At 39.4% G+C, this 14,813-nt stretch overlaps 1 protein-coding gene across 1 annotated transcript in view; it reads left to right on the forward strand.

Moving 5' to 3' along the window:
• Positions 1-11,057, forward strand: part of PAH (phenylalanine hydroxylase) — a 69,101-nt gene extending 58,044 nt beyond the window's left edge. Inside the window, exons 9-13 of the mRNA XM_046012589.1 lie at positions 2,983-3,039; positions 4,834-4,929; positions 5,378-5,511; positions 8,731-8,846; positions 10,518-11,057. Of these exons, the coding sequence (XP_045868545.1) occupies positions 2,983-3,039; positions 4,834-4,929; positions 5,378-5,511; positions 8,731-8,846; positions 10,518-10,561 (447 nt within the window). The 3' untranslated portion in view covers positions 10,562-11,057. The remainder of the gene's footprint in view (positions 1-2,982; positions 3,040-4,833; positions 4,930-5,377; positions 5,512-8,730; positions 8,847-10,517) is intronic.
• Positions 11,058-14,813: the final 3,756 nt, after the last annotated feature.

Genomic DNA, 14,813 nt, shown 5'->3' on the forward strand with positions numbered 1-14,813 from the left:
CCATTATCATCCATGGAACAGACTATGCCTTGATTCCTCTATCACAGTGGTGAGCTTTTTGCATGAGAGAAAGAATCCTAGTAATTCCTTCAGGGCACTGAGAGGCTAAGCCATGTTTGGGTAGCTGGGATCATGGGAAAGTTGAATGATGCACCCATACATCCCACCCTGCCACCAACCAGCTGTGTGACCTGTGTGCATCAGTCTGCACAAATGAGAATCAATACAAAGCTTTGACTGCCAAAAATCTTCCTCACAGGGAAGGATAAATATCAAATGGAATGAGTCATAAGCAAATACTGCACCAAACATGAATTTCAGAGTAATGGGATTGTGTGTGAATTTTATGTCTTTTCCCTCAGCTGGAAGAAATAAATACTTTCACTGTTGATTGAAGAGGTTATCAGTTAATATCTGAAACAAACAAACAAACAAAAAACTTGCTTTTATGTGGGGTTTAGGGAACTGTGGTGTTTAGAGATTGTTGGACTTTTATGAGTTGAGTGGGGATTAGCTGAACTTAACTTGTAAGTATCACCATTTGACCGAGGCTATTGTTGACTGGCTAACTTTCAGAAGCACGGTTCCTGCTGTCAAGATGTCACTGATTGCTTGGAACAACTTTAAAACTGGGGTTTCTTCCTCTGGCCAAAGAACAATCAGTTATTTCTTTAGAGAATAGGAACTTTTTATTCTCACTACCAGAAGCTATTCTGCTCAGTCAGAGATTAAGTGACAATCCTCCTTAAGCCATTTCCCTTTGGGGGAGTCCCCCAGAAGAGTGGACAATTACCTGAGTCAACAGATAGATGCTACTGGGCCATAAGTGTCACTTGGCTCCAACTTAGACCTGGACAGTCCCAAAGGAGGTGTAATTTTGAAAGTTTCCTGAGCAAATTCTTTTTGATCTAAAAGGAGGATTTGCTTCCCACTAGAGTGCAAGATGGGATGGGAATTAAGCATAGGAAAATCTTGGGACCCTTTTTTAAGGCAAGCTTTGGGTTCACAAAGAATGGTGACCATGAGAACAGAGCACTGTTTCAGTGGCTTCTGTTAGACTGTGGCATGTCTGGACAGGAAGGATGGACTGAGATGGGGAGAGGGGCAAAAAAGGAGAGCCAAGCTGTCTGATTTTAGTTCACTCTACCTCAGCATTTTCTCAGCATGCAATATGGGCCAGGCTCTGAGTTTGGCCCAGAGATGAAGACCATGTGGCCTCTTGCTTTAAAGTAAGCCCAATCCTTAGTCCTTCTCTGTCTACCTCAATTCTTTTGGTTATCTCACCCAAACTCACTGTGTTAAATATCATCTCTGTCCTGAAGACAGACCTTCAACCCCCAAACTCAGACTTATGTATCCAAGAACCTATTCAATTTCTCCACCTGGGTGTCTATTAGACATCTATATTCATCCTCTCCAAAACTGAATTCCTTATCTTCTTGTCCAAACCTTCTCCAACCACAGCCTTCCCTATGTTAGTTCATGATAACTCTATCCTTTCAGTTGCTCAAACCAAAAGCACTTAGGGGCCATTATTAGCTTCTTTCTCTCTCAAATACCCATAACCAATCTTTCTGAAAGTTGTATGTATTTTGCCTTCAAAATATGTGTAAAATCTGACCATTGTCCATCATTTCCACTGCTGTCAAGCTGGTCTCAGCCATAATTGTTTCTCACCCTGGGGACTGTGGTAGCTTCTTAAGTGGTCTGTCTCTACTCTTGATCCCCTACAATCTGTTCTCACATAGCAGCCAGAGTAAATCTTGGATGACGTAAATCAGATCTTGCCGCTTTTTTTGCTCAAAACCTTTCAGTGACTACCATTTCACTGAAAAGAAAATCCTAAACCCTAAAATGCCAAAAAAGTTTTATATTACTGAGTCCCAGATCCCTCTTTGATACCACCTGCCTCTCTCCTCACTCTTATTCTGTTCTAGCCATACTGGTCCCTCCCTGTTAATTGAACCTACGGACATTTCTCCTCCTTAGAGAACATTTTCATGGGCTATACATGTGATCTATACAATGCTTTTCCCTCACATGTCAGCAGAGCCAACCACCTCACTTCTGTCAAGTCTTTGTTCAAATATCACCTTCTCAATGATGTTTGCTCTGAAACTATTTTTAAAATTGCAGCCTCCCCCTGTTCTCCTGGCACTCTCACTCACCCTTGTCCCTTTCTTCTTTTGTTTCTTCTTTTCAAATAACGTATTCCTTCTAATATACCTATGTATATGCTTATTATTTATTGTCTGCCTTTAATGTAAACACCATGAGGTCTAGGATCTTTTTTGATTCTGTACACTGCCAACTACATAGAAGACATTCAATAAACATTTTGGAATGAATACATGCATATAGTATGGAAAGCAAATATATTTATTTGTGTATATATACTCTGTCTGATACAAAGCAAGCTGGAGCAAATGTTATAAAAGAGACGAAGAAAAAGAGACCACTAGGGGAATCCTGCAATTGGAGCTGGAATGAGAAGTGGTCCATAGCATTTCAGACTCTCTAGCTAGTATTTACCTGGGTGGATGTCAAGCATTTCTCTATAATTCTCCTGTGGTGTCTTGAGGATACTTGATGAAGACACTTATCTTGTATTCCATGAATGTTCTGTTTGAGCTGTGGGAGAATAACCACTGAGCTGGAATCAAGGAATGAAGATTTAGACATAACCTACTGTGTGACCTTGAGTAGGTCACCTCCCTTCTCTGTGCCTCACTTTTCTCATTTGTAAAGTAAATATAAAGGACCAAGTGATGAAGTAAGTTTTCCTGTTCTAGGGATCTATGATTCTATGATGCGTGGCTAGACAAGACTTAACAGAATAATCAGGGTCTATCTGGGCCCTTCTGAAGGCTTCTGGTCACCCATCCCCTTCCTGTGCTGTAGTGCAAGGTGGGAGCTGAGGGTGAAGTTTTAAGTTATGTAGACCCTAGCCATGCCAGTGACTCTGTTTCTCTACAATTACAGGAAATTGGCCTTGCCTCTCTGGGTGCCCCTGATGAGTACATTGAGAAACTCGCCACAGTAAGTTCCTTCTGCCTCTGGTGGATAGTGCAATAGGCTAGAGCCCTCAGGTCTTCAAAGCTTCAATCCCTCCCTGAAAGCCAGGTCATTTGGGGGAAATATCAGAATGTGCTGACTTATATTCACACAAGTAAAATTTCACATTTTGATTTTTCCTTAATAGTCTGATTTTGAAATCAGCTGCATGCAAATGTTTACATGTAATTTTAAACAAAGTATCTTAAACACGAATGGGCTATAATGATAGCTCTTGAGAATCTTTAGGCATGAAGTGTGCGTGTGGTAGGGGAATAGCCTGGATTCATGGCTCTGAAGAGGAAATATTTACACCCCTCTTTTGCCCTGGAGCCAGCATTTGGATCTTTCCTTTATTAGACACAGGTGGAAATGGGGGTGGGCTTTCCTCGTCTTATCAAACACTTCCCTTTCTCCAGTGAATGTGATGACACTCATCCGCTGAAGCGTGGAATCAGCAACTCTGCGCAGCAGGGGATTTTCTTCCCACAGACTCCTTTCCAACTTGAGTTTATCCCTCTCCAGCATCTGAGTCACATTTCTTACAATTTGATGTGTATCAGTTTAGAAGTTTATGAATTCAGTTTATCCGAAGGGCAAAAGTTTCCAGAAGTTTCTTTCTCACTGAGCAGCTGCTCTGAGCCCCTGGGCAAGTGGCTTCTGCTTCCTCATCTCTAAAAATGGTTACATTAGTTTATATTCTGCCCATCTAAAAAGTATATCATAAGGGTCTGAAGAGTTACATGTGTGTGAACATGGATTTTTAAATGTCAGATTCTATATAGATGCAAGAAGCAGCTTCTCATTTGTAGGAAGAAAACAAACTCAGAACTCAGAGCATTATGTTACCTGCTATGACAATGATAAAAGTACTTATCACCAACCTAAATTCTCAAAAAACAAAAACAAAAACAAAACCTTACTATTGAATATATTGGGCTGGGAATAGCTCTAGGTTCTTGCTCTTTGATTTGCTGTATAACTAGATGTATATAGCTTGACCTCCCTGGGCTGAAATCACCTCATCTGTACATGAGGAGGTCTATGTAGGACTAAGGTCTATGGAGGACTAAGCTTACAAACTTCACATTCTGTAGTGCAATAAACAGACTTAACTAGTAATCCATCCCTAATTCTCCAAGACCGTGACTGTCTGCAGCAGCTAACTGGACCTGAGGTTTCTCTTGGCCCTGGTCAGTAAAGTTATGCCAAAATTCCAGGATCACCTTCCCCAGGCCAGGCATCTAGGACATGTTGGACTGGGAGCTGTTTTAAAAAAGGACTTGGTTATTTGAGGAGGATAAGTGCAATTGTTGGCAGTACATCAGAACCCGCTGAGGTTTTAGCATGGATAGCAGGATGCCCTCAATGATTTTATCACTACCCAATCTCCTCCCTCCCATGACTGAGCTTGATGGGATTGCATGGTAAGTCTGGCCAACTACACGGAACATCTCATTCTAGTTAATGCCACAGAGAACAAAGCAAAAGGGGTTGAGGAGTTCCTGTCATTTAGAGTTACCTGTTGGTGGTATCTTCTTGGGGCTTCCTCAGCACCCCCTCTCTGCTTCCTATCATTTCTTACATTCATCCAACTCTTGATTCAAGCAGTGACTTGATAGAGTGAGACACAGAACACAGAGAAGTGACCCCAGGTCATGGTGATTCAGAGAAGAGACCTGTACAAACTCCCACCTGGACAGTCCTGTCCTTAGCCCTGGGGCATCTGCTGCCTTTCCCTTCCTTGGTGTGTGCTCTCAACTACACATTCCATTCCAGATTTACTGGTTTACTATAGAGTTTGGCCTCTGCAAACAAGGAGACTCCATAAAGGCATATGGTGCTGGACTCCTGTCATCTTTTGGTGAATTACAGGTACGACCCCATTAATATCCATTTTGAGATTCAACCCAGGGGTTAATCCTCAAATAATTGGTACCTTAGAAGCTAGGATTTGTTCATGACTTTGGGTGTTAGATATGGAAATTGAACTGCAAGTACACCGGATTTACAAAACAGAAGGGCCTCCAGATCCCAGGGCTGACCTGTGCATACAGATGTATGTAAATCCTTGTAGTTGGCTCTTGTATCCTCTTTTGATCATGGCTAGAGGGAATTACTCCTTTTTATCTTGACTGTAAATTTTAGGATGGGCTATGAGGGTAAGATCTAGTATATGTGAAATAGTTTAGTTTAATGCATTTGGTCTGGGGTGTGGAAGGAGTCAGCATGAGATGGGAGAAGGTACACAAATAGCCAATGAAGACAACAGGAACAACTGACCCAGACTTACTTGTGAAAACTTTCCCCTTTCTACCTGCAGTACTGCTTGTCCGGCAAGCCAAAACTCCTCCCCCTGGAGTTGGAGAAGACAGCCACCCAGGAGTACACTGTCACAGAGTTCCAGCCCCTCTATTACGTGGCTGAGAGTTTTAATGATGCAAAGGAGAAAGTGAGGTGAGGTGGTGACCAAGGTGGGTCAGAAGATCTTGGGGTCTCCTGTTTGGTCTGGTGCCATTGATCTGTGGGTGGTTGTCCAGGAGAGTGGACTCCAATGGTTATAGTAAGAGTGTGCAGCAGACAGAGCCTCCCCACCCTTGTTCCTTTTTACTTTCTGTTTGGGAGGGGTTCCTTAGTGGGACACCATTTCACAGATTATTGTCTGGACATGCTGACCTACGCAGATAATTCTGCCACTGGATCCTTGCTTTAATTCAGTCACTAAGTCCAGGCACTGAACTCCCCTATATACAGAGCAGCCACGAAGTCCCCCAACAAATCACTCCTAGGATTCTCCTAACCTGGGGGACTCACTTAATTGTTCCAATACCTGCATAATTCACCCCTCAACTCCTTCAAATCTTCACTCTCATTTAACCTTCTCAGTGTGTCTTTCTCTAACTGACTTACTTATAATCCCTACCCATCCCCATCCTTACATTCCTTGCCTCCTTCTGCAGTTTATTTCTCCTTAGCACCTGCTAATGTTAGATATATTACATGATTTAAGATTCATTTGGGTAGGGATTTTTGTCCTTTCTCTTTTCCTGTTCTTTCCTCAGTCTTTGGAACAGTGCCTGATACAGAGTGATCATGCAATAAGTTAATAGGCAAATACGTCAATCGCAGAGGCAGTCCAGCAAAAGGCTGATAGAGATGGAAAGCTAGCAAGACTCAGATTCTCAGCCCCCTCAGCTGAAAGTCCTATCTATAATCTGCTTGAGTGACTCTCCTCCCAGCAAGAGACAGGCCAGGCAGAGGCTCTACCTAGATATGGCTATCCTGATAGTCAGTGTTTCTTTTGTTTTATTCTTATCCATAAGGGATGATAGACATAGATATACAGGTTCCTGGGATCCCATAAAGCTGGGTATGCCAGCTTCCCCTGCATTGGGCTTAAGTGATGGAAGGTAGAATTCTTGTCCACAAGTCCACATGGTTTGGCCTAAGATGTCTCCTTTCCTCCTATCTCTCCAGGGCCTTCAAGTTCTTTCAGTTATTCATTTCTAATTATTTCCTAAATCTCCATCCCCTACTGGGAGCATAGCCTTCCTCTAGCCCCTAGGGGTTCCTCTCTGCCATTTCTGGGACCCTTTTGGGGTTACATATTTGAGTGGTTTTGTGCATTACCCCACCTGGGTAATAATAATAATAATAATAATAAGAAGAAGAAGAAGAAGAAGAAGAAGAAGAAGAAGAAGAAGAAGAAGAATCAGTAGTAGCAGCAAGTTAAATACCTAACACTTACTATGTACTAAACACTGTTCTAAGTGTTTTTCATGTATTGAATCATTTACTCTTCAGATAAGACTATGAAGTTTGCAGATGGGGTTCAGAAGCATAGAAGGGGTAAGAGACTCACCCAGGGTTATAAAGCTGGTAAGTGGCTGACCTAGGGTTTGGACCCAGGAAGTGGGGCTCAGAGACAGTACTCATAACCTCTCTGTCAAACCAGGGTCACATTTAAGTGGGACTTCCTGGTAATGACTTTCTAACCCAAGAAGAGATCAGTCCCAGACCAACAGAGAAGAGCTTGCCAGAACCTAGATTTCTTGGGCCTTAGAAATCCCACCCACTCTGTCAGTGCCCATAGCCCAGAGGAGACTACCACACAAACCCCATCCTGCTGAGTGGTTAACTCACAGAGACAAAGGGAATGCTGAAAACAGGGTTCAGAAAAGGAAGGGAGTCTCTCAAAGCCTCCCAGCTAAGAGAAACGACTTTTAACCATTTTCAGTTTCAAAATTCAAGTTCTAGGTAGAAAAAAACATGCTGAGTGTGATTGTGTGCCCCCTCCCTGTCTGGAGGAGAGGTGGGCCCTGAGACTGACTGCCTAGGTGAAGCACTTCTAATGGTATAGAGGCAGATTTTCCAAAGTAAAGATGAGGTCAACTATGGGAATAAGAGGGAAGGGACTCAGAGTGGGCCAAACCACAGACATGCATTGCAAGCTTCATGTCACCAGTGGGGTTGAGAAAGTTCTTTTCAGAGAAGTAGCGGTCGAGAGGCATACTTAACTATTTGTTCTTCTGGAGTCCCCAGTCACTAATGAAAGATAACAGCTAACACTCATGTAGGATTTACTCCATACTATAAGAGCACTTGCTACAACCCTCTCAGGTAGTACTGTTCTTGTTCCACAGTTATAGAGGAATGAGAACACCAAGGTGCAGCCCATAAGGGCTGTCATTGGCAGAAACAAGGTTTGAGTCCAGTGTCTGGCTCTGGAACTTGGGTTTCCAGCCACTATGATCCACCACTCTTGGCAAACCTGGAGAGAGCCCACTAGTTTTCCTTACTGTGTCTTCTCAGTATGGCAACTTTGATTCTTACCGGAAGCCAAATTAGAAATATCATTTCAGATGCCATTGCATTTTATAGGCTATTTGGGGGTATCTAATTAGTTGCATTGCTTGATGTCCCTCATAAGGCCCTCCTGGTACATTCCTCTAAGACCCAGGTGTAATGAATGAATCAAGAAAGCAAATAAGTGAAGAGCACAGGCCAGAGTCAGACTACTTGGGTCCCTTTTCAGTTGCACAATTTATTGCCAGTATGACTTGGTAGTCATTGAATCTCCCCAAGCTTCAGTTTTCTCATCAGTAAAATAGGGATAGTAATAGTACCTTCTTCTACGATTTCTATGAAGATTAAATTGGGGATGATAGTTGTAAAGAGAATAGCACAATTAGGACTTCACAGAGTTCTTGGTACATAAATGGCACTTAATTCATGTTAAATTTCATTTATAACATAGTGTTTTCTTCTGTTCTTGAGAGCTGTGTTTCCCTCCTTGCATTGATTTCCAAGCATCTCAGAGCTTATTTTTTTTTTTCTATAGCATTCTTTGTTTAGATTTACTTGCTTTTTTGAATTTATTTAATGGTAAGAATTTTGGCTTTAATGTCTTCTGTGCTTTTATTTTCATATCTCTTTTTTGGAGGTAGGTAACTAAATAAATATGTTCCAAAGTGTGTTTGTATACACACCTAGACACATACACAGCACACAACGTCTACCCAAGAGGATCTTACTAAAATTCCATTTCTCTTTTCAGCCTGGTTTCTAAAACCCTTGGTCTAGTGAGATTGAAGTGAAATTCCACTGAGAAATCTTTTTTAGAATTATTTTCCCCTGAATTATGCCCTTTACTAAGCTCTGTGGATTTGGTTTCAGGAACTTTGCTGCTACAATCCCACGGCCCTTCTCAGTTCGTTATGACCCATACACTCAAAGGATTGAGGTCTTGGACAATACACAGCAGCTTAAGATTTTGGCCGACTCCATCAACAGTAAGTAACTCACACCCCAGGAGGCCACTCTCTTTACCAGAAATAGAGAGTTGGGTTTTTCTTACCCTCTCCATAGGAACAATAGGAAATTTATCAAATATTGAATTAAGGAGAAAAGCAACTCCAGGTGAGCCATTTGTTTGTCAAGGGAAAAAAGCTTGGCAAAAAGGCCAGAATTGCTTTGAGGGTCTTTTCTTCTTTGACTTTCCTAGATTCCATGCTACTCCCAGCACCATACCAGCTCTCCACCCTGGCTTCTCACTGCCATGTTCCTCTTTCTCCTTTGCCTCTGTACCCTCTTACCTCTAAGTGCCCAATGGATATTGCTGTGCCTGGAACTTCAGCCCCTATAAGACAGGTTCTAGCTACTTTATTAGCCATCTAGTGGCTTATCCATGGGGTTACCACTCTTCCAGGACAGTGAGGATATTTTAGTAGTTACTCATAAACAAAGCAGAGTGTTACATTGTTTTTCACTGGATCCTCTTTCCAGGGCTTCATACTTCCCTCCAGCAACACTGACCAGCTTTCACTTCTCCTCCTTCCCCCTACTTTTGGTCTTTGCTTATGCAGGTCTTTATGTTTAAAATGCTCTCAGTAAATAAATAAATAAATAAATAAATAAATAAATAAATAAAATGCTCTCATGCCCATCCTCATTTGGAGGTCCCCAATTCCAGTTCATCTTTTAAGTCTTTCATAGATACATCATGGGAAGACTAGTTTGAGTGTCCGTCCTCTGTCTTGGCATTCCCACAGGTTCCTCTCTCAGAACCCATATCACTATATTGTTTTGTAATTGTTTACTTGTCTCACTTCCCAACAACACCCGAGTAGAGAACCAGGTTGGGTTCACCGTCAAATCCCTGTTACCTAGCCCTAGTTCTAAAAAAGTTATATTAGGTCCTCAAGATTTATTAAATGGATGAATGAAACCACCAAATGGGTAAACAGCCTAAAAGGAGGAATCCTAGGTCAAGTGGAGTTTCCTACCTTATGTAACAATAACAAAGTCCAAAAAGGCAGGTGAGCTTGAAGTGTCGCTCTAATACTCCACTGAAATTGCTTGTCCATCTCCAGAGCTCCTTCCACTTCTTTGAAGTAAATTTGTTTCTGTGGACCCTTGGTCTATGCATGAATGAGAGCAGCTCCATTGTAGTCCAATGGTCTAGCAATCTAGGCTGATTTATCTGCTTAGACCATGCATTCTCAAACCTAGTGTACACCAGAATCATTTGGAGAGCTAGTTAAAAATTAACAATCCTGACTCATAGTCCCAGACTAAATTTACTAAAATTGTGATAAGTCTTGGGAGTTTGTATTTGTAATAAGGCTCTATGTGATTCTGACACAGGGGGTTCTTGTGAACCACACTTTTAGGTTTCGTAGCTTAAGTCCTTACAAATATCTATAGGTGATCCTGTAAAAGAAAAGGAGAGAAAATTGTTAACTCCTTCCATGGAAAAAGGAAGCTAATTACATTAAAACGTGTAAGTCCCTATGCTATAACTGCCCAAATCATATCACCATAACTAATCTGTAAGCTCCTTGGAGGTTGGGATGGTACCCAACATATCTATACATCCCATTGATCCCCTAATGTGTTACACATTGTTGAAATTTAAAGTGTGTTTTCTTATGGTATGAGTGGCCCATTTTTTTTCTTTGTAGGTGAAGTTGGAATCCTTTGTAGTGCCCTCCAGAAAATAAAGTGAAACCATGGACAAAACCTGTCAACTGAGAATCTGTTGATAGAAATCTGTTGATGGAAATTTCATTTCATCTGAAAAAGTTTGAAAAGTCAACCTTAATTTGAACTGACAGCCTTAAATCTTTTTCGGAACAAGATGGAGGATGAACAAATAAATCAAAATAACTTGAAATGACAGCATATTAATACATATCCAAAAGCATAATCTTTTGGGGTCATCTGTGATTTAGAGATGATAATCCCATACTCTCAATTCAGTTAAAATCAATAATCTGTCACTTTTCATCAACGTTAATTAAAATTGGGAACTGATTTACTCAAGCTTCATATATGCTTTTGTTATTGGCCATAGAGAATTCCTAAAGGAATACATATCACTCAATATAAAACACAAGCCTCTTATTAGAATTGAATTTGTTGATTTAATGTTTTACCCATGCAATTTCCTTTAATTCAAGAGCTCATTAAAATAGTTATAAAGATTGAAGTTCATAACATAATATTGAAGCACTTCTGTGTACTTTGTTGTAATCATAAATACTGCCATGGAAGGTAATATAAGTCCTCACCTGACTCCCACAACTTTCAATATCATTTTCCAATTAATTGTCACTTTTTTGTAGATATTTTATAGACACATGTGATGCAACAGATGTTAACTGAAGGTTTGGCTGGTAGATATTTAATAAATACTCAGTGAAAGAATAATGGAATATATTATTAAATAGCAAATCCTCAACAAAAGTGAGAATTTTAGTTATGTTTTAAAAAGTCTAGGGGTTAGAAAATTTTACAGTTTCAAATATTTCTTGGAAGGAAATATTCCTCTCCATTGTCTTAGAAATACATTAACTGGATAATCTTGTGGCATGAAAAAAATTATCAGTCTCAGATTTCCAACCCATCACAGAGTTCACTGTGATAATCAAAGTTATGTCTGGATAGTCAACAGACTTTGATTTCTGTTGGCTGTACATTTTACACAAATGCAGGACTATCTGAGAAACAGTAGGAAAAAAATAACAGCAGCTTTAAAGCTGTGTTTTGAAATTTTCACACCACCTTATCATTTTACTTTGGAAGTAGTTAAATCTCAGAGGACTTGCCTAGGATTTGTTCATGAGTGATTCTCAGACCAGCTGTATCATCATCAACAATAAATCCTGGGGACATTCCAGCTCTATCCAGCCAGAATATCTGGAGATGGACCACAGGGATCTGCACCTTTCAGTACCTCAGGTGTTTTTTTGTTTTTGCTTTTGTTTTTGTTCTTTAGTGCCCAGCCAAGTCTATCGGTACATTAAGTTTGAGAGAACTTTACTTCTGGTGGCCGGTTCTGCCAATTGCCAATTATGTCACTTTGCATAATTTACTTTGGATCTCAGTTTTACTTGAACCGTGAAGGAGTTTAACTGGATGAATCAAGGTTTCTTCCAGCCTTGAAATACAATTCAAATGCTAACATGTGTCTTTAAACCGATGTTCCCGACCCACTAACAGTGTGTAATAATACCAGCCCAACTATGCTGCCTGGTGGAAAGATGAATTTGGTCTGATTGTGTCTGAGATCTCATTGCTTTGAATTTGGGTTTTCACATCTGTATTTATTTCCTCATGCCTCTGTAGAACCCACTGACAAATGCTGATTCTAAAAGTGGAAATGTTCTTTTATCTGTTTCTTGAGACCACAAACACCTTGCAAAAGGACTATTTTGATAAATATTTCTTTACTTTATATTAACTTCTTAATTTTGGAACCAAAATATTTTATAGTATTTTAGACTGGATATTTTATTTTGTAGTGCTTCTTAGTCTTACTGAAAATAATTTAGAGTGTTTGAAATTAAAACTTAGGTTTAGGTTGTGATTTTGCAGAAAAAAATTACATACTGATTAGAAGATAACCTTTGATTTTTTTAAAGTAATGTGTTACTCAGTACTTAGCTCTTTTTATCTGGATGTAAAAACCCAACCTAGAGCAATGGATTCAACATGTTTTCAAGTGTTATTTGTATCTATTTAATATTCAGTAAATGAACAAGAGTGGTGAGAGTGGGCATCCTTGTCGTGTTCCTGATCTCAACGGGAAGGTTGCAAGCTTTTTCCCATTGAGGATGATATTTGCTGTGGGTCTTTCATAGATAGATTTTATGAAGTTCAGGAATGTTCCCTCTATCCCTATACTTTGAAGCGTTTTAATCAGAAACGGATGCTGGATTTTGTCAAATGCTTTTTCTGCATCAATTGAAAGGACCATGTGGTTCTTCTCTCTTCTCTTATTGATTTGTTCTATCACATTGATTGATTAGCGAATGTTGAACCAACCTTGTAACCCAGGGATGAATCCCACCTGGTCATGGTGGATAATCTTTTTAATGTGCTGCTGGATCCTGTTTGCTAGGATCTTGTTGAGAATCTTTGCATCCATATTCATCAGTGATATTGGTCTGAAATTCTCCTTTTTGGTAGAGTCTTTGCCTGCTTTGGGGATCAGGGTTATGCTGGCTTCATAAAAAGAGTCTGGAAGTTTTCCTTCTGCTTCAATTTTTTGGAACAGCTTCAGGAGAATTGGTGTTATTTCTTCTTTGAAAGTTTGGTAGAATTCCCCAGGGAATCCGTCAGGTCCTGGGCTCTTGTTTTTTGGGAGGTTTTTGATCATTGCTTCAATCTCATTACTAGATATTGGTCTATTCAGGTTGTCAATTTCTTCCTGGTTCAATTTTGGGAGTTTATAGTTTTCCAGGAATGAGCTGTTTTTTAGAGAAAAATAGTAATGCTTTACTGATAACTAGCCAATTGCATCTAAAAAAGAGAAATATATATAAACATTATAAATTTTTAGTATTAGTGTTCAATAAGTTTCTAAAAGGATCAATTTAAATTTTAATTCTAGGTTCCTAAATTATATAACTTAACTGTTTATCAAAGAATTTAACACTAAAATGTCAACTTCATAAAACATGAAGCTTTCCTGTCTTCACCTCTAAAAGCCTTAGCATATAGAGCATAGTAGGTATTTAATAATCTTTAAAAAATTTCTGAGTGAGGTGAATCATAGGGAGTGTAGTGAAGATCGTCTCTTGCAAATAAGCTATTTTGAAAGAAAAAGTTGAGAAAAAACTAAATTTGCAATTTTCCCTTTTAAATGCTGTAGAACATTTTGCATCTTAATGTAATAGTAGGTGTTTAATAATCTTTAGAAAATTTCTGAGTGAGGTGAATCATAGGGAGTGTAGTGAAGATTGTCTCCTGCAAATAAGCTATTTTGAAAGAAAAAGTTGAGAAAAAACTAAATTTGCAATTTTCCCTTTTAAATGCTATAGAACATTTTGCATCTTAATGTAATTTATGATTAAAAAAGATATTGTGAAAAAAAAAAAGATATTGTGCCTTTAGAAGAGATCATGGCCAGGTAATTTGTGTTTATACTGCTTGAACAATAACTGACATATGAAAGTGTTTAATAAATGTTTGTTAATTAATAAAGGAACAAAATTGCATCAATAAAATGTTTCAGTTATCCATGGTGGGGCTGAAATGATCATAAAGCAATGAGTGATTTGCTTAATGGTTGAAAAAATTATAGAAAAGACAAAATAGGAAAGACTATGAAAATGGATTCTGTAAAGGAAAGAGGAAAAAAAATGATCAGTTTTTTTCCAGTGGAGTGTATCCATCCTACCCCCAGCATACACACAAGATCCATGTCTTTTAATAGCTTTCTTGTGCAGTTTCAATAACTATAAGCAGTAGTAGACCTGATATATGCTAGTAATGGCTCTAATATTTTTTGTGCTGTGAATTTTCTCATTTATAATCTTAACTTTTAATTCTTCTAGCTCCAAGAAACAGTTTACCTTCTCATGTGTGGTAAGCTTAAAGAATAAATTTAGAAGTAATTGTAGAGAAGATTGAATCTAACCCTCTAGTGTGTACATACAACTCTTCTCTACAATATGATTTATAGTGGTTCAGGGTTGTTCTTCAACAATGCTTCTTTTGTATGTTTCTTTTATGACAACAGTCTTTAAGTAAGAGAAAATTCACGGGGGAGAAAAGACAAAAGATATACCTCCCTGAGTCCTGCTATCGAGCCCCGCATGGGGCTCTGTGCTCAGTGCAGAGTCTGCTTGGGATTCTCTCTCCCTTTCCTTTTGTCCCTCCCCTTGCATGCTCTCTCTCTAAAATAAATAAATAATTTTTGTAAAAAAAGATATACCTCCCTAAAAGATGGATGGATTTCTTAAGTCTCCAAT

This window comes from Meles meles, chromosome 7 (genome assembly GCF_922984935.1).
Source record: "Meles meles chromosome 7, mMelMel3.1 paternal haplotype, whole genome shotgun sequence".
Classification (NCBI taxonomy): Eukaryota; Metazoa; Chordata; class Mammalia; order Carnivora; family Mustelidae; genus Meles; species Meles meles.